The sequence below is a fragment of the Catharus ustulatus genome, chromosome 12 (assembly GCF_009819885.2).
Source record: "Catharus ustulatus isolate bCatUst1 chromosome 12, bCatUst1.pri.v2, whole genome shotgun sequence".
Lineage (NCBI taxonomy): Eukaryota > Metazoa > Chordata > Aves > Passeriformes > Turdidae > Catharus > Catharus ustulatus.
The window spans coordinates 19,480,637-19,507,739 of NC_046232.1; the positions used below are offsets into that span (position 1 = coordinate 19,480,637).

A 27,103-nucleotide genomic window follows, 5' to 3' on the forward strand; every position below is an offset into this window, starting at 1 on the left:
CCTCTGAGATTGTAATTTTGTCTAGGAGATTGCAACAGTCGTGACGAAATCGGATTTAGCCATGTATGGTAGATCCTATGGCTCTGACACAATGAGATGAAAAGGGACTCAGAGTAACAACTAGAAAGAGGAAGACACTACTCCAGAGTTATGTAAGTGTAACTGAGAAGAGAATCTTGCCCAGAAATTCTGTTTTGTGCTTTGGAGTTCTATACTTTTTTTAATATGTTCTATTCTTAAACTGCAGATGGATGCTGTTTTGCCAGAAAATAAATGAAACACAAAGATGACTTCAAATATGTGGAGAAGTCATGTTGCCACTCAAAATACAGAAGCATCAAGTAACTGTCCTAGTGAGATCATAAAGCAGAGTGATCAAAGAAGAAAATAGAGGACTCTTACTCCATTCCTAATACAAGCTATTTCTCTTTTTAGGTCCAGGAGCCTGGCACAGAGATGTTCCCATATTCTACAAATACAGTAGCTGAGTGTGAGGTGAATACTTTGCCAGTATTTATTTAGTTAAGTATAGCAATAGTCATAAAGACAGTGAATTTAACCCTTGAGACTGACAAATTACTAACTCAGGTTATTATTGTATAATGGAATCATAGAACCCCACAATGGTTTGGGTTGGAAGGGACCTTAAAGATCATCCAGATCCTACCCCCTATCTTGCATTATCCCAGGTAGCTCCAAACCTCATCCAGCCTGGCCTTGGCCTCCCAGGGATCCAAGGGCAGCCACAGCTTCTCTGGGCACCCTGTGCCAGGGTCTCACCATCCTCACAGGGAACAATTCCTTCCCTATATCCCATCCATCCCTGCCCTCTGGCAGTGGGAAGCCATTCCCTCTTGTCCTCTCTCTCCAGGTTCTGATCCAAAGTCCTTCTCCAGCTCTCTTGGAGACCCTTCAGACACTGGAATGGTATCTAGGGCCTCCCCAGGGCCTTTTCTTCTCCAAACTGAGCATCCCCATCTCTCCCAGCCTGGCTCCAGAGCAGAGGGGATCCAGCCTTTGCAGCATCTCTGTGGCCTCCTCTGGACTTGCTCCAGCAGCCCCAAATCCTTCTGCTGTTGTTCCCCAGGGCTGGAGGCAGCTCTGCAGGTGGGGTCTCACCTGAGAAGGGCAGAATCCCCCCTCACCTGCAGCCCTCACTGGGGGATGAGCCCAGGATACAGTGCCCTTCTGGGCTGCTCTCTCTGCTTTTTACCTTCTGCAGTTCACAGGGAACCAATTTTTTTAAACTATATTAATATTAGAATAATTAAATAGCTGTCTTGAACTGTGTGCATATTGCATTTAACCAGCTTGAAAGCAAGCCAAAACTTGAAGCAATTTTTAGAAGAATTGTAGAATCAATACATCAATTCCTATTAATTTGGTGTCAGAGGAAACAAATGTACCTGTCTGAAACGTGTGCATTCCCTGCAGAGAAGTACTAAAATAAGCATCTTCTGTCTCCCTGACTTTCCTGTGCTCTCCAAACGTCAGAAACCAGGGTCAGAATGAGGGAAACCCAAACTGGCTGCAAAATACAACAAAACCACTTTTATCAGCCCAGTGTCCTGGACAAGTTATGCACAAACTCTGCCACATTGAAGCCATCCCAAGCTCTACCCCATCCCCTGCACTGAGTTCCTTATTTCTCCCCTGATGCTCCAGTCCCTCCCAATTACATCTCCATTCCAGGGATGGGAATATCTAGGCAAGCTGAGGTGAAATTCCATTCAGTCTGTCCCAGCCATAAGCTGTAATTCTGCTCAGCAGTGAGACAATATTAGTGACTAATCCCATTCAAGAGTGCATGTTAAACCAGCCAAGGTTCTGGATCAATCCAAGATAAATCCTCCATAAAATATGCTGTGCTGCAAGCATCTTGCACATCTTGCTCACTGCACAGCTGGCTGCTGAGCAAATTCTTGTCTCAGGAGGTTTGCTCAAGCTCATGAAACATATTTTTAGCATCCCTAAGGTGTGAGAACTCCCAGAGCTGAGAATGCAACCTGGCTGACAGCAGGTTTCCAGAGGAAGGAGCAGGAAAGAGGCGATGGGTGATGAGATTACCCCCCACAGAAGGAGACTTCTGCTTGGAATATCAACACATCTTTTCAGTCTCTCATTGTGACTGTTTGTGCTTTCATCAGATTTTCCATTTGCTCCTTCAGCTAGGGGACCAGATGGCTCCCACACATTATGCTCTGAATCATGGCAAGGCTCGAGGTGTTTGTTGTGTGTCACAGCAAACACAGACCAGGTTAAGCTCCCTCACAGCCAGCATATGGTGCACCCTGCACAGGGGTGAGACTGCAGCAGGTACCTCCAGATCCACACTGTGCAAGATTTGAGGATCCTTTTCTTCTTGCAGGGAAGTGGCTGCCATAGCCTGAGCACAGCTAGCAGGGAAGAGAGGCAGTGCAGTGACACATGGCAGAGGACAGATGCTCTGCACTTCCCATGAAGCTCAATGCCTGATGGCAAGGAGTCCTGGTGGGCCAAGGACAGGAGGCTCTTGTTCCCCCTCTGATTTTCCCTTGCAGTTTGTGATTAAACTGGTGCTGACACCTTGCCCAGTGCCTGTTTGCAGAGCCAATAGCCCTGGGCAGGACTTCTGGCCATGAAGCACCTACTGGAAAAAGAGACAATTTCATTGTTTGAGAGTATCTCTGCCTCTGGCATTTGTTAAATAGAAAAACAAAACTGATTTTCTCCTCACTTAGCCTGCATGGATCTGGGGTGGATTTAAGCTGTGACAGCTCTGTGAAATGAGAGTGAACAGGAGGGGTATTTGCAAATGCAATAGCCCCTGTTGGGAGGGCAAGACTGGAGGATTACACAGAATGTGATTTGTACTTCAGTTACAAAACCATAAAAATCACCCTGTCACTGAAATACTGCATTTCTGAGCACTGAAAACCACTGGAATAATGAAAGAGGCTTTTTCAATACCTAAGAGATATCTGGGGCTCAGTGCAAGTAACAAATGAGGAGGCAGAGGAGGGATGTCCTGGATAGCACAATTGATATGGTGTGTGCACTGCAGGTCACACCATGAAGGGACAGCCAAGCAGCTGGAGCCTGTCCAATGGCCACACTCCACCCCGAGCATCTTCTGAGATGACAAAATTCCCCTTTGGCTGTTTCTCAGCTTGCTTTTCTTAGCACATATTTTCATGTCCCCGAGTCGGGAGTGACAGGGCACCTTGTGAGCGTGTGCTGTGCTGGCCTTTGCTGACAGGCAATCAGGGAACACCCATCAGGGATGGGGACAGTGACCAGGAATGGCACAGCCACAGCCTGCACAGCAGCTCCCGTGAAGGTTAACGCGTGCTGCCACCACCTCTGAGGTCAGCGTTGGCCTCGCTTTAGCACTCCTATAAATAGATGCCCAAGGTTGACTGAAAAGAGGATTTGGCTCGGCTGGATCTTGTTTAGCATTCCCAGGGGAGGAAGGCAGATTCTTTTCCCTTTTTCTCTTCCAGCCTGTAACCTTGAGTTGGTCTCTGTGGGAAACATTAGTGGCATTTGCCAAAAGCGCCGCCGCTGGGAGCCGATGTCCTGCTGTGTCACACAAACCACACAAACACGTCCCTTCAACCTGCAAACCCAGACCTAATTCCACTAAAGCCTCTAACTAATTCCTCACTGGCAAAACTAGGGAAAAACCCAAACAAACCTTGAGCCTAATTGCTTGAAAACAGTGGGACACCTAGTGGATTTATAGGGAATATCTTTGGGATTATCAGCAACATTTTGTCATTTTCTTGGCAAAACCAGCTGTGAATATATTTATAGAGGAATCACTGAAATATCAGTGTTTCTATTTAATACATTAATCTTGTTATAGCTGTTACAGCCTCCAGTTTGCCTGAAGAAATTATTGCCACCTATAGAAAACCCAAAGAGCATTGTTTGAATGACTTGAAAAAAGAATTATGGAAAACTGGATGCTTCCCAAGGTCTGGGAACAGGAGGAAGGATATTCTGCCAGATCAAAGCCATCCCAGTTGTTCCATCTGACAGCTCTCTAATGATCTTAATGAGCAAAGTTTTACAGTGTGAGCCTGGCTTGCGGTCCAATGGTGCAGCTCCACGACAACGCGGCCGTGCTGAGCACAGCCAGCCGGCCCTGCCGGTTGTTTCAGCACAGAATGACTTGGCCACAGAACCCAAAGTGCTTCTTCATTCCCCAGGGCTGATCTTTTGAATCCAAATTAGAAGATGATGGGCCACGTGATAACGCCTGCGCTGCTGTCGCTGCATTTGCCTGGTACCAACTCCAACATCAAGCAAATTGTGACCCTAGATAGGAACAAACCCCTCTGGCAGGGTGTGTAAGAGGAGGAAGATTTTGAGTGATGATTCTATGAAATTATATCTTGGCCAGCAATTATCCTGGGGCTGCCAGGGTTATCTTGCTGGTGTCTCTAGAGGCAGCAGACACAGACAAAGAGATGAGTGTTGAGTTCAAAATGGATTCAGGAAACTGATGACTTCATTTTGACAGTCATCACAAGGAACACCAAGTCATTGAGTCTTGCACTCAATTCCTGTTCCCAAAACACACTGAAAACTTTCCTTCCTTTCTGCTTACCCTAATATTGTCCTAGTGAAAAATGTCTCCAGAAAATGGTTAATTTTTCTGTTCCCATCCCACTGCAGCACTGCAGGGATTCCTAAAAAACAGCAAAACCAGAATGAGATTTGATTTTGGACAAAAAAATCTCTTCAGATGCAGGTCTTTTTTAAAATTCCAAGTTCAAGGTTAGAAAAGTAAAGGCTAATTTATAAATTAATTTTAATTTGGTCTATTTCTTCTTAAATCTTTTCTTCTTAGAGCTGCAGAAAGCAGAAAGGACACAGCAGGTGATGGAATGCAAATGAGTTATCAACAGAAAAATTCAGAACTCCATGTATTTTCATTATTCCTACCTGTGGCATAGAATTACCTGAAAAATAGAATCCTTGTACATTGCAAACCCTTTAAATTGGTATAGAGTTTTAAAATAGATTTTTTTTTAGTTTCAGTGGATGTATTTTATATTTGAAGGAGTTTTTTTCTGACTGACATGTCAGACTGGGGATAGTGTGTGCTAAGAGTACGTTTTTGTCTAATTTAGCAGCTGGATTGGAAAGCTTGAATTATCTCTGCATAATTGCAATGATTCATGGATTGTTAGGAAATTGCAAAGTATTGATTGAATTTTCCCCTTAGGAAATATTTCTCCTCTGATAAAACACAGTTCTGGGGCTTTGTTTTCGTCCTTCCTGCTTTCTGCCCTGGGGAAGCCGGGGGCTGCTTTTATCTGGGAAATGGGAATTTGGGTCAACAGCCCTTCAAGGACAGTTTTAAATTATTGTGATTTCCAATTCCAAATCTTCTTTGAGCTTTGCAAAGAGATGGACTTGCAGAATGTGAACAGCGATTTCAGAACCAGAAAAGCTCTTTTTTTTTGGTTTTTTTTTTGTTTTTACTGGGACCAGCAGCAAACAGGCCATCCCTGTTTCACATTCTGCCTTTCCATGTCCAAATACCACCAGTGTGCTCTGCAAAGACTCCTTGACCTTGTTGTGGGAATGCCACAACCATCAAAGAGGGTGGTAAATTTTCCACTTTATTAGGCCAGGATTACTCTGGGGCATCTCAGGAGCTGGTGGGAAGAGGGGAGTGGAGAATGAAGTGAGAATTGGGTGCAGAGGGAGCTGGATGCAGTGCCTGGGGCTGGGTGGCTGAGCCTGGAGCCCTGGCACACATCTGCACGTTAATGGGGCTGGGCTCTTTTTGGCAGCTGCTCTGTGGATTTCCAGAACAGACCCATAAATACACAGTTATGAGTGTGACCTCTGCTTCTTTTCTTCGCTAAATTGAACATCCAAGGCCCAGCTGAGTGTCATTCCTTGTCTCTGCTCCAGTTGCTTGGGACGTGCTGCCTCTGCAAATGGTTCTGCCTAAGTCAGGAATTACGAGAGCGCGCTAATTCAAGGTTTGCCATGAATTTAGTGTTCCCGCAAGGATGACACTAATGGCAATTAATGCAGCAGAAATGCCAGTGCTGAGTGACTGTTCTCACATTAAAAGCCATTCATTGGAGAGCACACAGTCTCTGTTATTCCAGGCCTGACCTCTGCTTTTCCTGCACACAGCAGGTGTCCCAGGCCATCCCATCACTGCAGAAATTCGCTCTGGGAGGGGACACAGGGAAAGAGCAGAGCAGCAAACCAGCCTGTGCTGACAGTGACATTTCCTGAGGGTTTGGATTTTTCCTCTGGGGCTTGAACAGCAACAAAATTAACCCAGGGCTGAACAGGATGTAAAACTTTAATTTCTGGAACTCCTTGCTAGTTCAATGCTCTCCTCATGTCTTGTTTTGTTGATTCCTATTTAGACACAGAGCCCTTTCTACTGTTTCAGTTTTCACAATGAATAATCTGATTTTAAATGATCAATTGCATTTAAGCAGGTTTATCTATAAGCAGTCCCTGCTGCTGCTCAACTCCATAGCAATCTGCACAACTTTTCAGGTAAAAATAATTGCTAAAAATGCCTTTCCTTTATAATGGCTGAAGTTCAACAAGTGACAGTGGTGCAGCAATGTGGGAACTGTGATTTTTACCTCAGCCAGAAGAGCCACTGTCCTCTCCCTGTGCCCTGAAGTCTTGCATAGGGTGAGTCTGTTCCAGATGAGGAACATCTGCAGTGTGGTGCAAGAGGAAGTAATGCTTGCACACACGAAGTATGTAAATAAGGGGTGTTTCTAGGCTCATAAACACAATCCAAAGCATGAAAAGGAGAACAGCTCTCACAGGAGGATAACTAAAAGTACTTCATCTGTGTTATTTTAAGGGTTTTTAGCACTAGCAGCAGTTCTGGAGGATGAAACCAGGTCCAAGAAACATCAAGTGAAAATTAATAGCTTTTTAACAGCAAAACTCAATGGACAAGTGCAAATAGGATGTGAGATGGAAACCTGAGCTCCTGAATTATAAATACACCCAGCCTCTACACAGACAAGTATCTGTTATCCATCTGATGTACTTACTACTCAATGCCAGAGGATTGAGAAAGGTGGAAGGGGAGGAGCAGGATGAGCATTTCAGGCTCTAGATTTTGTGCATTCTGGATTTGTCTGGAGATAAAAAGGATGAATCCAAAGACAACACAGATTCCTACAAACCCCATCACTACACTACCCCTGTGAGGAGCTGGAGGTGCAGGGCACATCAGAGGCTGGCAGCAGGATGTGGGTGAGCCCAGACCTGATGCTCCCCATGCTCCAGTCTCACATGATGCTCCTGGAGAGCCTCTGTACTCCTGTGGTGGGACACACTGCTCTCACACATCAGGTGTCTTTGTTATTAATGCTTTGTTTTCCTCTCTTGGAAGCTCTGAGGCAGCATGAACGATTTATTTTTAAAAGCAGAGGATCACGTTCTGGCTCGTTATGGTGCCAGCAGACGGTAACTGATGCTCAGCACTGCTGCTGATGCCCGGGGGTTACTGTGCACACAGGAATGATGACACAGCCACTGACTGCAGTGATGGCAAACGCTGCTGCTGAGGGCAGGCTGGAGCAGTTGTAAGGGATTCAGTTTAATCATCTGCACACAAGTGCTATTTTTATCCTCTGTTGTTTAGATCTCAAGCCTGCAAAGGAGAATCTGATGACAAAGTTGGTGTCTCCCATGGCACAGGGGCATCTTTTGGGAAGAGAGAAGCAGGGTGGGCAGTGATGGCACTGGAAAAGGGGCCTGTGCTCATGAGCTGGAAGAGCTCCTTGGTATCTGTGATACCTCCACCAAAAGCTCACATGCTCTCAGCTCAGTTCACAGGAGGGATCTCTGAGACCTTTGGGGGCTTCCCACCAACCCACCCTAAGCTCCCCTGTGCTTTGGGGTGAGGCCAGTGCCTCCCCATGGAGGCAGAAGAGCACCCACCCTGTGATGGGGGTTAAGGTTGGGGTGGGCACCAGGCAAGAGTGAGGTGAGATTATCACAGTGTGTGAAGAGGCTTGGGGAGCTTGGAGCATGTCCATGGGTCACTGGGGCACAGAGTCTGGGGAGCTCAGTGTGCCCGTGCATGGATTGTGTACAGAGTCTGGGGAGCTCAGTGTGCCCATCCATGGATTGTGTACAGAGTCTGGGGAGCTCAGTGTGCCCATGCATGGATTGGGTACAGGAATTTGGGGAGCTCAGTGTGCCCATGCATGGATTGGGTACAGGAGTCTGAGGAGCTCAGTGTGCCCATCCATAGTTTGGGTACAGGAGTCAGGGGAGCTCAGTGTGCCCATGCATGGATTGGGTACAGGAGTCAGGGGAGCTCAGTGTGCCCATGCATGGATTGGGTACAGGAGTCTGAGGAGCTCAGTGTGCCCATCCATAGTTTGGGCACAGAGTCTGGGGAGCTCAGTGTGCCCATGCATGGATTGGGTACAGGAGTCAGGGGAGCTCAGTGTGCCCATGCATGGATTGGGTACAGGAGTCTGAGGAGCTCAGTGTGCCCGTGCATGGTTTGGGTACAGGAATTCGGGGAGCTCAGTGTGCCCATCCATGGTTTGGGTACAGAGTCTGGGGAGCTCAGTGTGCCCATGCATGGTTTGGGCACAGAGTCAGGGGAGCTCAGTGTGCCCATGCATGGATTGGGTACAGGAGTACGGGGAGCTCAGTGTGCCCATGCATGGTTTGGGTGCAGGAATTTGGGAGCTCAGTGTGTCCATGCATGGTTGGGGCACACGGACTCACTCGGACAGCTCAGAGAATGCCGGGCATCGTTTGGATACACAAAGCCGAAAAGAAAAAAAAAAACGAAATAAAGGACGAAAAGATTCAGGTTCCACCGAGATTTGAACTCGGATCGCTGGATTCAGAGTCCAGAGTGCTAACCATTACACCATGGAACCGCTCTGCCACCACCCCCTCCCGGCCGCCTCTAGTCCCTTCCATCACGCCCCCGCCGCGCCCCGACCGCTCTCCTCAGGAGGTGCCGGGGGTGGGCTCGGTGCTCGGGGGTCGCGGGGGCCGGGCGGGACTCTGCCCGCGGTAACCGCGGTGAGGGCGCGGCCGCGGGGCTGCCCCGGGCGCGGTCGAGTGGCGGCGCCGCTGCCCCGGAAGCGCCTGTGGGCGGGCGGGCGGAGCGCGGAGGGCGGAAGCGCTGCGGCGGCTGCAGGGAGGGTCCGGCCCCGCTCCGCTCCGCTCCCGGTCCCGTTCCTGCTCCTCGCCACCCGCCATGGGCACCCGCGACGACGAGTACGATTATCTCTTCAAAGGTGAGGCGGGCAGGGCCCGGCGGGCGGGCAGGAGAGCGGCGGGGCCCGCGGGCGGGGCCGGGGCCGCTCCCTGACGCGGGGCCCGGCGGGCGGGGGGAGCCCTCCGGGCACGGCCGGGCCCCGCTCGGGTGTCCCTCCTTCCCCCCAAAACGCCGGCTCCGGGCAGGGTTTGGCACCGGGGGTTCGCTGTCAGTGCCGGTCCGAGGCTGCCCCGGGCACAGGCTGAGGCGGCGGCCGGTCTGCGGGGTGGCGAGCAAAGATCGCCAGGGAAGATGCCCTGGGTTGATAAGGACTCTCGAGGCTGATAAGAACCCTCTCCAGCTGTTAAATAGAGCCATAGAGTGGGTGAGATACGCTCAGCAGGGGTAGATGATGCACTCATTTCATCAAGTACTACGGATTGCTGCCTTCTGTGTTCAGAGCCCTTGGAGAGCAGTGGAATGTCCCTGCTGCTCCACACCCAGAGACCATAAAATCCTCATGGAGTCATGGAATGGTTTGGGTGGGAAGGGACCTTAAAGATCACCGCATTCCACCCCCTGCCATGGGACACCTTCCACTATCCCAGGTTATCCAAGCCCTGTCCAGCCTGGCCTTGATCTGTCCTGGCTCCCACAGGGAAGGGCAGGAATACTTTGTTCACCTCTCCAGCCTGCGATACGGTGCCAGGTTGGGTTAAAACGTTCCAGGTTGTGATTAAATACTCAATTTTCACTCCCTGCAGAGTAAAACACCGGCCTGCTGGACAGGTTCATGTAGCCCGCTGTGAAATGTGTACAGAAGTGCTGATGTTTTGAAAGTTCACTGTCCAGTTTTTTAAATCCCACGGAAAAAGCAAGCAAAGTAAAAATGTAGTTGTTTTTCTTGATGTGGTATTGTAAATTTGAATTTAGGATTAAGAGCATTGCTTGTTGTTTTGTAATGGTGAGAGACCCTGTGCTTGTCGTCATGAAGGTAAAGGAAAACATTGATTTTTTTTCCAGTATCTTTAAACTCCTGTAATAACTTTGAGGAATTACATTATTTTTGTTGTTGGCTGTTTTATCCAATTGTGTGTGGAAAGTGGCTCTATTTCTACCTATGAATCACTCATCTGTACTGCTATGGAAATCAAATCAGGAAGTTCCAGAATGGGCTCTTTTCTCAGCTTGCAGTACTGGCAAGGACCTTGCTGACCCCTGGTTTAATGGCATCAGGCAATGTTGTTGTAGGTACTTGTGTGCAGGTTATCAAAGCCATTGAATCACCCTTGTTCATGCAGTTCTGTCAGTGGGCTTGTAATTAATGGTTTAGCTGTGAAAGCCTGGGAATATCAGTGAGAGAGTTTGCTGGGAGAGCTCCTATCTTTCATTTGGCCTGCTTCCTTTTATAGTTGGGAAAAATAAAGTTGGGATCCAGTTATAGTGCAAAGCTGATTTAATTGATTGCCCTTGGTGAAGCTTTTTGTGTTTAGCTTGGTTTGTAGAAGCTGTTGTGAGTGCAGGGAATGCTGTGAAGATGCTGTTGTGAAGATAAATGATTTGAGTTTTTCCAGGCTGAAGTTGACTGCAGGAAGTTGATGCAATGTCACTTAACTGGGATTGATGTGGCAGCTGAAATAACACAAAAATGCAGAGTAATAAAATCGTGGAAACTTCTGTAACTTCCCAGAGGTGACGATGGTTCTAAACAAGCTGTCAGCACTCTGGAATGATCTGGAAATTACTGCAAGGAGGTCTCTGAACCAAATGTCTCCTTGCTAGGCACTGGTCAAAAAAGGCAAGGGGTAGGTAAATCTTTTGGGGAAGAAAATGGGAACTTGGGGACAATGTTCAGTTTGAATTTGAGACATGAGCATCTTGGGAATTGAGGTGAAATGTAGGTATGACAGACATATCCATTTTGAAAGGGATGTTGTAGAATTAAAAAGGTGGAGAAAGGTATTAAAATAATCAGAAAAGAGACCTAATGGATTCATGGCCCTTACACTGAACTGATGTACAGCTTGATTAAAATTTAAACAGTGAGCAATAAGGGCAAATAGGGGAAGTATCTCCTGTTTGTCATAATTTCTCTGGATATCTGTAATGCTTCTTTTATTGGGCAGTGGATGAAAGCAAAAGGACAAAGTCCCTCAGGTGTGTATGCAAATTTTGGAGTGGTGCATTGCCATGCATATTATAAATAGATTTGAAAGCTTGCAGGAATTCACAGAAACAAAAAATTCTTGTTTGGGGCACATCAGTGTGACGGTTTCAATGGCAAGTCTGAAGGCATTGCTTATTTGAAGATGTAGGGGCTGGCCAGGATGGAGATTAGCTGTTTGTTGTGATATATGTCATGGTTTTAGGACAGCAGTTATTTGGAGTCAGACTCTGGGTGTTGATCTGTCAGGACACTGCATCCAGCAGGACATTCCTGGCTTTGTGAAGGGACTGTGTGGGGAGGTTGGTGGGACTGAGTTCAGAGTTTGACCTGGTTAAAACAATCATGTGATGCTCTCTAGTCTGGCTGTCTTTTACTGCTCCTGGGCTGAACTGCCACGTTTCTGTTTGTGAGACCTCTGGTTTTGTCCTGTCAGCCCCTGACAGCAGCTGTGTGTTGGAATCTGGCTGACTCTGCTGCTGGGTGTAAGCTGAGCCCACCTGTGCTGCTGTACAATAAAATCCAGAGACCTGTTACAAAATACACTTCTGACTATGTAGCAACACTTCAGCATATAGGAAAGACTAAACTTAGCTTGGAAAAATCCAGTTTCTTTTAAACTCTTCTTGTCCAGCTTCCAGTCTTTGTATTCTTCTACACTGGGGTCTGGCTGAGAGCAATGCCTGCTGTTCCCAGAATGGCCTCTGAGGAAATACAAGCCCTATGAAGTCCAGTTCATGGGAATCTTGCTCTAATTTTAGTAGGAGGAAAATATTATGATGATATAAAGATATTGCTTTATTAGTTAATAAATTAAATCTGGCTTTGGTACAGGAACCTTTTGCTCTTTTTGATCAGTGTGCGTGCAGTAGAAGAGCAGTTATCAAAGGAACCCTCACTTATTAAGATTCCCATGGACAAAGCTCAGGAAGGTTGTGTCTGCACCTTGACCATCTGGGACTCTGGATTTGGGGCAGACTCGTGTCTTGGGCCTGACTTGTCACATTCAGCTTACTGAAAAACTCCAGTTTCAGCTCTCTGCTTCTTTGCATCACGTTCATTTCTCCAACTTCTCCCTTTGGTATTGAGGAAATGCTCTAAAACTGAACCAGCTTGCTGGTTTGGGGTTTGAGGACACATTTTTACTTGTGTGTTTAGATTAATGTGTGGTTGCATGACATCTCTCAGTTTGGCAGTGGTAGAAGTCCTTGGCTTTCACTGCCTCAGATGTGGAGGCACTTTGGTGCTGGGACAAATCTGCTGGTCCAGCCATTTACTGCAGGGGTGTTGGGAAATGTTACTGATGGTATGGACAGGTGATCCCTGCCCCAAAGGCCTCAGGAGTGCCACTTTGTGACAGAAAGAGTGAATAAAATGGGGCACAGCTGAGGAGGGAGATTGCAGTAAGTCATGGCCATGTTGGCTTTATCACCAGCTATGACATGTAGGATCAAGTAATTTTTTTCACATGCCCTTCAAACTCCAGCTGAAGTGGGCAGGGGGAGGTATTCATCAGCAGGTTCTTCTGGGGGTCATGATGACATGTCCAAGCTTTTTATTGATGTCTCTTATAGCAGAGCTCAGTGCAGAGACAAGTTTTAGACATGATGATCTCCTTGTGCTGGTGTACTTGTCCTAGATCCTGTCATATGTGACTTGTGGAATAACTTTTGCCACAGACAACACAAGCTAGCGGTGCTGGACTCTATTTTCAGGCTGATCTCATATTTAATGAGATAAATAAAATATTTTCTGAAATCTTAAACTAAGAGGTTTTACAGAAATAAAAATTGTGTGAGTGAGCTGGAATGTTGGTGAAAAATTAATAATCCTTTCTTGACATAGTTCTCTAAATTGCTTCTCATGCAGCTTAGGAAATTGAATTCTTATTTTGGTCTTCTACAGAAATGAATCTGGAATTACAGAAAGAAATTTATACAGTACTATGGACTTCATATTATTTTTCCCCTCTCTCCACTGAATGCTTGTATATTTATCTTAGATGTTTGGGGTAGTAAATGCCATAGAAAGTCAAATGCATCGATTGGAAGCACGTGGTTGCAAGTATTGAATTGTCCCAGCACTAAATCAGTCACTTGGGGCTGGGAGATCATTTCCCTGACTTTCAAATGTGCCAATCCAATTTTCCTTGGTTGTGCAACTTCCTAAGGTGCTACTCCTGTGAGGGAGGTGCTGCTCCACAGCTGGTTATTGATTAAATCTGCTCTGGGTCTTGTGGCTGAGCTTGCTGAAATGTTTCCTCCAGACCTTCCTCCTTCCAGTGCTGATGTAGAAAAGGAATTTGTGGATGATGCAAGTTGGGTGGGACAGGGGAAGTGGGAGTGTGGCACTCAAAGAGCTGTGTGCTGGTGAGGACTGTGGTCCTCCAGATGAGTTGGGATTTGGGATGTAAGGGTTTATCCCTGAGGACTTGGACTCTGGTAAAGTAAAAGTTTGCCAAGCTAAAGCTGAACAATTAGATCTGATGACAGGCAAACTGAGCTGTCAAGGTGAAACGGCCAGGAGAAATAATTCCAGCCCCAGGTGTGCCTAGCAGAGATGGAAATACTAAAATTCTTGTCTGCATCACAGGGAGATCTCGCTTAGAATGAGGTGTGCAGTTCTCACTGTGAAAAGAAACTGAAAACCTTGCAGGGAAGGTGTTTGGGGAAACGAGCAACGTGTTTATATGGAGCCATTTGACAAGTTTTTGTATTTAGCAAATGCAGCAAAGCCCAGACAAGATGTGGTTGCTTTCTGTAAATACCCCAGCCTGAGCACCACTGGGAGCAGACACTAATAAGCTAATGGAGAATGCTGGCACATGGACACCACTGCCAGCTGGCCACTAATTCCTGCTGAAAATCAGAAGGCAATTTGTAACCATTAGGAGTGAGTTTCTGGAAGAAAAGCCCGATGAAAGGGACAATGTGCAGGAGCAATTAGCTTTATCAGATAGATAACATCATTTCCCTCCTAGAAATTGTTTGCTTGGGGTGTTTAGTGTGGGACTTGGCCATCCAGGGTCATTCCTACTGTGTTTCTATGCTAAGAATGCAATACATGGGAACACTGCATAGTATAAAATATCAAAATATGGTGGCTTGATAAGAAAAGCAAAACTGATATTAATAACACAACCTGAGTGGCTGTTAAAGCTGTTTCAGTTCATAATTTCATTTAAAGAGTGATAGTTGCCCAGACTGGCAGAAATGCAGAAGGTGTGAGGAGTCTTAGGCGCCTGCTGACATTCCAAGCTGTCCTCATGTCCGTGCTCAAGAGGAGCTGCAGTGGCCCAATTAAGTAGAGGAAATAGCTGCCTTCAAGGAGGAAGGTATTATTTTCCCCTTATAATTGGGACACATTAATCTGGTGCTGGAAACCATTCAGAACATAAGCAGTGTGGGATTCAGAGAAGGTAACAAAAAAAACTTGGCAGAGAAATTAAAGGGATCCCTCTGTTGTTAAATGACTTAAAGGTGGGCATTGCACTGTACTACAAGAACAGGTTTGAGGGAATACCTGACAGGTATATCATGCATCCTGTTGGGAAAAGGAAATGGTGAATGTGGATTGCTGTTCTTGCTTGGAGAAGCTTCTGGCCACTGCTGGGTGATAGCAGGACTGAGCTGTGTCAACTTTTCCTTCCTAGGAACTTGTTGTGTGTCCCAGTAAATACAAACATGATGTCATCTAAACTCATGGTCCAAACCTGCCAAAACAATGTTGAAGTGACTTGCCAGTGGCAGAGGAGAGCTGTGGCTGTTTGCCAGGGGTGGTGATGCAAGTGGTGCCCTGTCCCCTGCACTGGGTTTATCAGGATGTAGCATCTCTGTGCCAGCAGAGCTGTTCAGCAGTGACCTGGCACGTAGGAAAGCAGACTTTTGTTTGCATTCAGCATGGGGCCTTGCCACCTACCTGCACTTGTGATCTTCCTACACAGGAGAGGTTAACAGAGTTTGCTTTCTCGTGTGCTTGGCCGGCTGTGTGCTGAGTCAGCTGGCACGGGCAGCTGGGAAGATGTTTATTTTGATGAAGTATTCTGCACAAGGCCGTGCTTGAAGCCAACATTTACAGCAATTTTCATTTATGGAGGGAGGTGCTGCTCTGCCCTTCCAGTCAGAGCAAAGTCCCATCTGCCAGGATTGCTCTGCATTATTTAAACAGAAGCTGCAGAGGGCTGCAGATGGGAGTGTTTCTGCTGCTAGACTGAGCTCCACGGAGAGTTTGGGTCATTGAGTGTGCTTGGTGCCCTCATTGCTTTGTTGTACCTTGCAGAATCTTTAATGCTGTGTTGTGGTGTCTTAATGGTTAATGATGTGTGTTACTGAGCAAGTAATTGTTTCTTCCTAAATAAACAAAGACACAATGGTTTTTTGTCACCTGAGTGTGCTCTTTTTGCTTGGACTGGCGTTTATTCACTACTGAACTTCTTTATTTGCCTTTCTTCCCAAAGATTTTATCTTATTTTTCTTCCCTTTCCTTCACTACTGTAAGGTTTAGAACCTTATCATCCTTAAGACCATAGGATCACCCCAAGAGGCTCCTGTTCAAGTGACTCTGGTTGTGAACACATTTCATCCACTGCTCTGCCTCTTGGTACTGAGTTTTAAATTACACTTAAACCTGCACCTTTCAACTCAGCATTACAAGATATTGCAGTGAATCCTCGTGATGCTGTTTTTCCTGCAGGAACTGGACTTTGAACCTTCTGTCAGTCCCTTGTCAGGCATAACTGAATCCTTCCAATTAGTTTGCTTGGCACTGGTGCTGGGATGAGTCAAACTGAGCCAGGGAATGGTGGATCCAGTTCTGAGGCTCAGCGATCCCTTGGCAGCATTTTTGAGCAGATTCAGGCTCTGGCCTGCTGTGTCCAGGAGCCACAGCAGCAGTGGGGACTGCAGCACGGCAGAGAGCTGTGGCTCAGCAAACATTGCAAACTGGCTGGCAGGGTGATGGTGGCCTTGGGGGTGCTTTGGTTTGGTTATGTTTTCATTCACAAGTTTTCTTATCCCAGTGGATAACCTCTCTTCTCCAAAGTTTACACTTAGGAGGAGTGTGAATGAAAGCAGAGTCTTCTGCTTGCCCTGTGTTTTGGATTTCTTCAGCAAAGCAGATTTCAGTTGTGTGGTTGTAGGGTTTGTGTTTTGTTTTTTAATTCTAGTGTTGTTCAAGGAAATTCAACTGGTCACCTATGTTTGCTGTGACAGACATGTATAGTCTTCCTAAAAGAGGAAAGTTCTTCCATGCTGGGCAAAGGAGGCTGAAATATAACCAGTAAAAGTCAAGTCTAACATCTGTTCAAAATGCTGGTGAATGTGGCAGCTCTGGTTTTCCAGAAATATTGAGACTTGGACAGCAAATCCATGACAAGGGTGGTGCTGTTGCCATTCTTGTCCTTCATGCTTCATTCTTTAAAAGAAATATTCCTTGCATGTGATTTTCAGTGTGTCATCTACACCTGGAGTCTGATTCTGAATTCATTTTTGTCTTGCAGTTGTACTTATTGGAGACTCTGGAGTAGGCAAGAGCAACCTTCTGTCTCGATTCACTCGCAATGAGTTTAACTTGGAAAGCAAAAGCACCATTGGAGTGGAGTTTGCAACGAGGAGCATCCAGGTGGATGGGAAGACAATAAAGGCTCAGATCTGGGACACGGCGGGGCAGGAGCGATACCGAGCCATAACCTCAGCGTAAGTGGAGCTGGGGTGCCTGAGGACAAGATTTGGCTGAGGAGGGCAATTTTGAGCCCTTCCAGTTCCTCACCAGCTAAAGAGGGGTGTTTGTGTTTTGTTAGGTAATACCTACAACCTTTGGTGGCGGGAAGGTTAAATATTATTCAGCCCAGAAACTCGATCTGGTGTGTTCGTGCACAGACTGATTTACTTTGCAGTGCTCTCATGACACGTAACTGGGGGCATTTCAAGTTTAGAATGCAAGAGCTTTGAGAGACTCATTTCCATGGAAGTGAATGATAAAGGAATATCAGTGTTCCTGGTTGTTTTATCAGTGGTAACCTAAGAGCTGAAACCTTCCTGTAGCAGCCAGGAAAGACTGCTCACTTGTGTGCTTAATTGTTAAAAACCAGCATAGCAAAAGCTGGATTTCAGTAGAGCTGGAGAGAGTTATGGGGTGGGAGAACACAGCCTGTTTCCTTTTGAATGCATGGCTGTGGCTCTCACTTGAAAGGAGCTGTGGCCTTTGGTAAAGAGAGCAGATCACCCTGACATTTCTATGAGTCACTCTACAGTCTGCTTATCACTCTGGGCCGTGCCTGTGCTGTGCCCACAGTGTTGGGCGGGGGAGAATTTTCAGGAGTGGATCAGAGGTGGAAAGTGGCAGCAGCTTCCCACAGAGCCCAGAGTTTCATGTCTGGCATGCAGGTTTTCCCCACAGACATGGGGCTTGCCTTGCTCCCAGACTCTGAGCTGGCCCTGTGGCACAACCTCGTCCGGCTGCTGCACTTCCCTGTGTCCAGTCCCACAGCACTGGGGAATTGCCCTGGGCATTGTTTGCACAGCTGGCCTAGCCAGAGCTGTTCCCCACTGCTGGGGGCTCACTGTGCCTGCTCGGCTGTCCCCTGTCCCCAGGTACTACCGCGGAGCCGTGGGGGCACTGCTGGTGTACGACATCGCCAAGCACCTGACGTACGAGAACGTGGAGCGGTGGCTGAAGGAGCTGCGGGACCACGCCGACAGCAACATCGTCATCATGCTCGTGGGCAACAAGAGCGACCTGCGCCACCTGCGAGCCGTCCCCACGGACGAGGCCCGAGCTTTCGCAGGTCAGGGGCTCAGCAATGTCCTGCTGCTGTCTGGGGATGTGCCCACCTAGCAAGGGGAGGAAAAACCTGGGGCTGGTCATGTCCCTCAGTGTCACATGTCACATTCAGTCAGTGAGGAGACATTTCTGTAGCACATGAATCAGCCAGAGGCACCTGGACATTCAAAACCCGATTTATTCTCTTGCCTGGGCACTGTTTGTCTTGCAGAAACTGCCTATGGCTTTAGGGTTGATTTTGTTGTGTGGTGGCAGCTTTGCCCTCTCTGTCCCAACTGATCTGCAGCCTTACACAGGTGCCTGTGGCTGAACACTTTCATCAAACTGGCTTTCTGACTTTTGTTATGTAATTAAGATCTGTGAACAGTAGTTCTGGTTTCTGTAAGCCTTGTTTTAGACCCAGTATCTTTCATGCAGGAGTGTAGCTCAGCTCCTCACATTAAAGTTCACTGTTAGCTCCACTGGCAGAGTTTATGGCCAGTGAGGATCCCTGCCTGCAGCTGGAGTGTCATAGCCCCTGCTGCTCTATTCCTGTTAAATAAGCTGCTGTGATGTATTAGCAGGTGGGAGGTGGAGAAACTTGATGAGGTCGAAGAAAATCTTGGAAGCTTTCTCACAGGGAGAAACTGCAACAGATATCCCTTCAGTGAGGCAGGAAAATGTGCCTTAAAGTAACACAGCTCTGGGCTGATACTTGTGCTTGGGAGTGGGTGTGAATTCTGATGTTGGTGTTGGGTGGTGTCACTTCCCCATCACTTAAGGGGGAAAACCCGACAACTTGTTTTACTTTCTCTTGATACCTGGGTGACTCAACAGTAACCCTACAAATATTATCTGGTACAGAAGCTTTTCCAGATGGGAAACAGATATGTGCTGTACCTCTCTAATTATAGTATTTCTGTCCACACAGAGAAGAATGGTTTGTCATTTATTGAGACATCTGCTTTAGACTCTACAAATGTGGAAGCAGCTTTCCAGACTATTCTGACAGGTGAGTCATGCAGGGCTTTGTGCTTCAAGGGGGAAGGGCAGAAGGCTGCTCAGATATGATGCAAATAGGCATTTCTTTGCCTATAAAGTGTTTAAAATGTTGCTATTTAATCATTCTTCATTAGCTGTAAGATTTGCAGTCCAGTTTCAAAGTGTCACAAGTTGAAAGGCCAGCCTTGAACTGGGGAATGAATCCTTGTTCACTTTGATCTGCCCGGGGTTTCTTGTCAGCCTGGTTCATGTTTCAGTTTCCATCTCCCATTACAGGGAGTGCCCACGGGAGGGAATTGTCTCATGCTGGCATCAAGTGAGAGCAGCTATTGTTTATCAAGGAGAAGTCAGCCCAGTTTGTTTCCATCTTTAATGGTGACCATAGAAGTTGCCAAGGAAAAAGGGATGAAAGAGCAGAGATCCTTCCTTTGAGACACAGTGACTCCTGAGCTGCAGGAGCTGTTTAATTGTCCTGCCTGGACTTTTGGCCTGTGTAACATGTGACAGCAGTCAGTGCTGCATTTTTATGCTCTGTGGATAAAGTACTTTTTGTTTAAAGCCTTGTTTAGGTAGGCAAAGCTTTTGAAGCTGAGACACTCAATTTGGGGAACCTTAACTTAGCCCTGGCTTGTAAAGGTGGGGTAGGAATTCACAAACTGGTGTGGAAGTCACTTACTCTCGTGAGGTTCCTGCATTTCTGTGCACCCTGTCAGCTGCAGCCAGGGCACAGTGGGACACTGTGGCCTCTGGTTTTGGAGCTTTCATCATTCCCACCTTTGGCAAATGCTCTAGTGTGAGTTTTCAAAACATCTGAGATGCTCCTCTGTTTGCTGTGTCTCTGTTCTAGGTGTGCCAGGCAGTGTCTTGTTTTCTCCAACTGCCTCCAACATGTTTTCCAGTTGCAAATTTAAAGTCCCTCCTTCCCAGTGTAGCTGTGCCAGGCTACTTGATGTGCTTGGTATGAGCAGTGGCTTAACTTCTAAACTGTCTGTAAATCACATCTGGTTGCTGTGACATTGACACCTAGTTAGTTCTGAGTTGTTTTTTCCTCTCTGCCACCTAATTTAGACATTCCTTTAAAAACACACCAGAAAGGTCCTGGTAGCCATACTGGAACATGCATGTCAGGATAGAACTAGGAGGTTATTTACTGTAGTAAAAGTATAAATCCTGTAGCATTTCTCCAGTTGATTGAAATGCTTTATGGACAGCCTGGCAGTGGAGAGAGGTGTGAGGCTGCTGGGTATTAGCTGCCTGTGTCCATCTGTTTCTTGTCTCATCCTGAGTTGTGAGGCCTCTGACAGTTCTGACTCTGTTGTGTTCTTACACTGGGTTCCTAAGCAGTAGTGCTCCTGTGCTAAAATTGTGTTTGTGATAGATGAATAAAGAACATTTTTTCCTTTTTAATTGAACCATGGGGTTCCCTTTTAATTTCAGTGTAGTCATTCAGTTGTAATTCCAGCATTGCACAAATTTGTTTCAAAAAGAAAGAAGTTCTGCTAGCTCACACATTTGTTTCCTACATGACAAAGTGCCAGTGCCATCAGAGGGTGGATGACTAAGGAGTGGCTGAATGCAGAGGTGTTGGGTTGCCTGCTGCATTTCCTGTTTTCTTCACATGCCTAAAGGCAGTCCTGTCAAAAATGTCCATGAATTTGGGCATGGATTTCTCAGGAGAAAGACATTGCTCACTTGTCAGTGCCAAAACCTGAGACTTCTTCCCTTTATGCCCATGTCCTTGGCAGCCCTTCTCTCAGGGGCACCTCGACTTTGGGGTCAGATTTGGCCAGATGTGCTGTGTCGTGCAGAACAAGCAGCCTTGCTGCTCCCATTTTCTGTTTGCAGGGGGCTCAGGGCTCTCAGATGCAGGTTAGTGACTGAACTTTCATACACCAGCACTAATAAAACAACATCAGGTAGATCAGGCAGTGTTTATTCCCTCCTGAGGTGGCTGTCAGGCTGTCACAGCCAGTACAGACTGGTCACCTCACAGTCCCCATGTCCTGCTGGCCTGTTGTGTTCTCTAGGTGACACTGGAGGGGTGGGAAGTTTCCTGTGTGCCCTGGGCTTCCTTCAGAGCTGTGTGGTGCTCAGAGGATGCACTGGGAAGAACCTCACCTCTTGGGCACGGGCTGGGCTTTCTGTGTCTCTCCTCACATGCTTCCCACAGTACATTTTATCCCAGAAGTGAGTTTGGATTCTAATCTGTGGAGGTTTGATTTTTTTTCTGGTTTAATATTCTGTAAGCAGAACTGTCTGTAATGGGTAAATAGATGATAAAACTTGCTCTTGGTGGGCTCTGACAGGTTCTTGAGGCTGTTGCTTTTCTATAGATGTCAGTGTCTCCACGTTGCTGTGACAATATTTGGGGTGAAGAGCTCTTGAGTTTGTGAACAGGATCCTTGTGATCCCTGTTCAGGAGAGGTCAGTTCAGCTGTGCTGCAAGGAACACTTGTGCTTAGGGGGCATGTGCTCTCTCCAGACTGGAACTCCTGTTTGGGGGAGATAAAGGTGCAGTAAACAGAGCCTGAGCAGCAGGTTGGCTCCAGCTGGGCTGTGACTGGCACGCTAAGGAGGGCTGCTCTGGAGCTCACTTCACAGCTGGCTTTTTCTCTTAATGACTTCTTTGGAGGAAAGAGGGGGGCGGTCATCTGAGGAATGTGGTTTTTGGAGTCACCCTGCAGAATCCTGGCTGCTGTGTGTTTGGCAGGGCTGCCTCCCAGCCCAGTGCCTGTGGGTGGAATGCTGGCTGTCCCTGGGAGCAGGAAGCTGGGGAAGCCAGCAGGCTTTGCCAGCAGCTGTGAGCAGAGCTGGCTGACAGAAGGGGCAGGACGAGCTGCTGCACCAGCCCTGCTGGTATGTGCAGTGCTGGGAGCTGCACCACAGACACCCCAGGCTGCTCAGAGCCTTCCTGGGATCTCTCCTGAGCAGGGTGTTGTGACCAAGGTCTGTTGCAGCCCCCTTTCTTCCCAGCCCTCCTGAAGCTGGTCTGATTGGGACAGTGATGGAAGTTGCTGAAGATGCTTCCCTTGGAGGTGTAGCAGGGTCCCTGTTAAGCTTATCCACACCTGGATTCTCAGACCAAGAACTTTGAATAGATGGCTTTGGCTGTGGGAAATAGGAATCCAGTGTAGTTAGCACAGCCTAAGTATGTGATCTGTTCCTACAGATGGAATAAGGGATAAAAGCTCTTCTTTTTTCTCCCATATTACAGAGGACTTTTAGAGGGAATGTATCATACATGTGGTGGGCTTCCTGTCCTGCTGTGGATTCCAGATGAGGTTTTGAGGACCTTTCCCATCTGTGACTTGGAGCGATGGTCCCTATCCAAATTCTTCAGTTCCAAGATGTCTAGACTGCCAGGGCTGATTGTTGTGCACACAAAGCTGCTTTGTACCATCTGGCAAATAAGAGAGCCTGGTATTATGATCCCAGGCACCCTGAGCATTCACAGCAGGATAAAGCATCCTTAAAGTAAACTGGAGTCTGCCTCCCTTCCCTGCCTGGCTCTGTGCTGTCTCTGTTCCCACACCACATTCTGCCGTGGTTTCATCTCTAAGGAATCCCATCACCAAGGAAACAACATCAGAGAATTAACATCAAAAAATCGAGGGATTTCCTCTTTTGTTGTCTCTGTACACCTGAAAATGAATGGAACCCAGTGCAGCTGAGCAGCCAAGGCCTGCCCAGCTCCTCCTGGGCAGCAGTGTCACCTTTTCCCAGCTCTCACAGTGCAAGGCCTGTCTCTCACAGTTCCCCATTATGCAGTGATGCATTCTGCTGAATGTGCCCTTAATAAGGTCTCATTCATCTCCTGAGCAGAGCCCAGAGTGCTGTTTCTTCATTACAAAGGGCACATCTTCATTAGCCCAGAGCTCTCTGGGCACAGCAGTTCCAGTGCAGGCCTGGCTGCTGGGCATTTTGCCCCAGTGAGACAGGTTTGGGCTGTTCCCCCTGCCCTGGCACAGCTCACAGCCCTGTGTGATGAGTGTGCAGCTCACCAGGGAAGGGCAGGTTTTAGCATTTAGGCTGTGGCTGCACCAAGCTTTGCTCTGCAGAGGAGGGAGAAGCAGCAGATTTGGGACTTGGACAGGGGATTCACTTGCAGGGCTGCTGGGGAGATTGTGGAAGTGAGGATCATGAGTCCCAGAGTCAGGAGGAGTAGATTCATTATCAGGAAGGGAATTGGTGCTGTTAAGATTATTTTAAGCTTTGGGGCTGTTTGCTGAAGATCTTGCTGTCAGGTGAGGCTGTTACACAGAGGGCACCCTGTGTGAGTCCTGGCTGATGGGGAGGAGGAAATGTGTGATATGGCAGGACTTGCATGAACTTGTTCAGGAAATTCTCTGTGGAACTCAGAATTGCTTCTGCTGAAGGTGCTGTGGGAGAATTCAGTAGCAAAGGTGGCCAGAGGCCTTTCCTGTTGATGGGGACAGGCATTGTTCTGCACTGGGACTGAACTGGCTGCCAGCCCTGAGCAGTCCTCAAGGTGCAGAGCAGATTTCTCCAGCTCTGCTCCTCCCACCCCACACACAGGCCCTGCTGAGTGCTGCCACGGGGCCAAACCCTGACAGCACATTCACACACCAGGCTGAAGGTGGCTTTAAAGGTCTGGTTTCATGGGTTTCACTTCACTTGTGAGGTTGTTTATGTGTAAGATGATTGGAAAGAAGAGCAAGCTTGAGAAAGGGTGAAATTAGAAAATCCTTTAACCTGTTCAGCTTTTGTTTGGTTGCCTCAATGAACTGACTGCATATGAAAAATCCATTTTAATGTACAGTTTGTCCCTGTCTGAGTGTGAGGCTTTTTGTAAAACTGAGCTTTAGCAAGCTTTTATTTTTTTTAATGGTTTCCAAATTCAAATTTGCAAGTGAGTTCCCCACATTCTATTTTTGGTGTCCTGTATTTCCTTTCTGGGGGTGAAGTGCTACACATGCTTTACTCTCTGTGCAGCTGAAGTGCTGCTGTTGCTGCTCTGAGATTTTGTGCAGCACCATCAGGAACAGGGCAAGGCTCTCGGTGCAGGTGTTTATCCCATGCTCTCTGATTCCTCTTTGTTCACAATCTCTTCATCTGGAGCCTGTATTTCTCACACAGCACATTTTGTAAAGGGTTTCTGTGCTGCTAAAGGGGCCAAGTCTCCCCTTTTGGGCCCAAATCAACCTCTTCTGAAGATTTAACACTGCTTGGATAATAGATGTGCTCAGCAAGAAGAAATTGCCCTTGCAGTCCTATCAGGGAGAGAAATCTGGAATGGTTCCCTTTAATTCTGTTTGTGGATACCTCAGCAAAGATGTGACCACTGTCCTTGGAGCCTTCAGAACCTTCAGGAGGAGTGGATGGGCACATAGTTTCTCATTCATAGAGATTAATGGAGATTTGTGAATTCTGTCCATTTACTGACTCTTATCTCAAGGGAAGTAAAACAGTTGTTAAAAAAGTAATTTCTGTTGCAAAAATAGATTTTATTTTCTGTATCTAGAAATCACCACAACTGAACTTTGTGTGGAAGCTTCATTGCATTACTTATGTAATTCCAAAGCTGTGCCTGGTTTCCCCCAGGTTTAACTCCTTGCTGTGCACTTATTGATCAGCTCTTTCTCCTCTTGCAGAGATCTATCGCATTGTTTCCCAGAAGCAGATGTCTGACAGACGTGAGAATGACATGTCCCCAAGCAACAACGTGGTTCCCATCCACGTCCCTCCAACCACTGAAAACAAACCAAAGATGCAGTGCTGTCAGAATATATAAATTGTCCATTCTTTCCTAAAAGGCTGTGTATATTCCCCAGGTCCAAGATTTAAATATATTTGTAATTCTCGTGGTTACATTCTTGTGTTTAGTTACTGCTTCTTCCTTCTCCATGAATTTCTTAAACACTTTGATTTCAGTGTTTGTCAATCTCTTACTTGGATGTGGCTGCAGTATTTTCCCAACACCGACCTGTCGGTTTGGGCTCAGTAAATTGTTTGGAACTCAACTGATCCCTTCCCAACATGATGCCCACTAGTCAGAGCACTGACACCTTTGGAGAGCACTTGGAGACGTTGTCCTGCTCCTCACAAAGCAATTACTGTCAGCTTAACGAAGAAAATCTCTCTGGGCAGGATAATCTCTCCTTGTCTTAAGGTGGTGTATTCTGCATCTAAAGCTCGGTGAAGTTCTGAAGTGCAATTTTATTGTAAGTTAAATGTTTTTGGCTACATCTTCAGATTGTCAAGTGAAGTTTTGTAGGATATTATGGGGGAGAAAAGAGAGTTTTTTGTGAACAAGCAGCAGTTAGCAGCAGTTCTGGCTACCTGTGAGTGAGGTGCTGTGTTTGGCACCTGCTGCAGAGGAGGTTGGTGTGAGGCAGAGCTGCTGGGACCCCATGGAGGTGCCCCTTGTGAAGGAAGTGAATGCAGAGCCATGTCCCTGAGGAAGGGTCACCCCAGCTCTGGAACTTGCAGCATCTTTGTGCTGCTGGAGGCTTGACCTCCACAGAGCTGCTGCTATCAGATTTGAGCATGCCTGTTTTTCTTTCCTGGGACACAGACTCGAAGGGTGTTGGCACATATTACATATCACATCTATTAATGCATGCCACATATGCTAATATATTCAAGTGCTTGAGTTGATGAATGAATAACTTCCACTACCTGGCCTTAGTTTTCAGTTCTGGTTGATCCAGTATTTAAAAATTATTCCAGAGGTTTGCTGTGTGTTCTTCAACAAAACCCTCTGGAGTAGTCTGCTGGCTGGATGTGTTGCTGCTGTGGTTCTTGCTCTGTACCAGTCCAGCCCAATCTGCTTGTTCAGGGATTCATGAACTGTGCCTTCTGTCACTGCACGTCCCTCGCTCTGCGCTGTTCTGCACAGCCTGACGCTGCACTGGGGCCACAGCACTGCATTCCCACAGGATTTCAAGGAACTCTGTTGTGTAAATGCCTGCAGCTATTTATACAATCACAGGGAAGTAATTGATTGTAGGGGATGTTTCTCAAACTCTGATATGACCCACTTGGAAGATCCAGATGTGGTCGGCACTTCCAGCTGTGTTCTGTTCCCAACCTTTCTGTCTGCGGTGCTCATGATGTGTGAGGCACACGGAAGGCATTGCTGTAGTCGGTCACTTCTTGTTTTTTACTCCATTTCTCCTCCTGATATTAGTTCTGAAGATGCTATTTTGATCTGTTTGTAAATTACTTTGTATTTTATGCATGTACTGTACTTTGATTCATTATTTTTTTAGATTGATTTAAAATATATTCATCCATGATTCTAATAAAGAATTACAGGGGACAACTCACTGTGTTGTTGGGTGCACTTCTTGGGAGAATTGGGATTTGTCCTTCCCTGAGAGCAGCTCTGAGCTTCCTGGGGCTGCTGCAGTTCACAGCCAGGGCACTTTGGCAGCTTCAGGAAGCTCTGAAGCTTAGAAAATTCTGTGGGTTCACTCCACTCAAACCTCTGAATAACTTTTACAAACCTGTTTTTTTCCCCCCCATGTTACCATGAGGAAGAAAATCTGGAGGGAGATGAACTCCTTCTTTCTACAGCTTTGGATCCTGCTGGGGTGTCCTGATGAAGAGCCCAACAGGGCAGCACTGGTGGCCCTGGGGACAGCTCTGAGGGTGAGGTGTGAGCCCAGCCCCTCACTCACTGCAGGAGCTGCTCTTGCAGCACATTCTCTGCCCCTACTGGAGCAGATTTTGGAATGAATCGATTTCCTGTGGCAGCCAAGTTCTAAATTTGTCAGCTGGAAATGCAGGATGAGTTTCACTCTGCTTCCTTTTCTCATTCCTATAAGCAGGTGACTCGACTCTGCTGTCACATCAGTCTGGATTTTGTGGGTTTTAGGCAAAACTCTTCCTCCTGCAGCAGATGGAATTGCAGTGCAGATGGTGGGAGCACAAACCACTGTGAGAAGCTGAGGACTTCTAAAGCAAAACCCAGTGGGGTACAGAAAAGGATC

The 27,103-nt window shown here is 47.0% G+C and overlaps 1 protein-coding gene and 1 non-coding gene across 2 annotated transcripts; one reads left to right on the forward strand and one right to left on the reverse strand.

The window, feature by feature from the left end:
• Positions 1–8,825: 8,825 nt before the first annotated feature.
• Positions 8,826–8,897, reverse strand: TRNAQ-CUG. The gene has a single exon. It is a non-coding gene; the product is annotated as a tRNA-Gln (tRNA).
• Positions 8,898–9,127: 230 nt separating this feature from the next.
• On the forward strand, positions 9,128–26,437 carry LOC117002121 (ras-related protein Rab-11A). Its single transcript, XM_033070958.1, has 5 exons — positions 9,128–9,263; positions 16,885–17,080; positions 17,978–18,171; positions 19,078–19,158; positions 24,761–26,437. Exons 1-5 carry the CDS (start codon positions 9,224–9,226, stop codon positions 24,898–24,900), a joined length of 651 nt encoding a protein of 216 aa, XP_032926849.1. The 5' UTR covers positions 9,128–9,223; the 3' UTR covers positions 24,901–26,437.
• Positions 26,438–27,103: the final 666 nt, after the last annotated feature.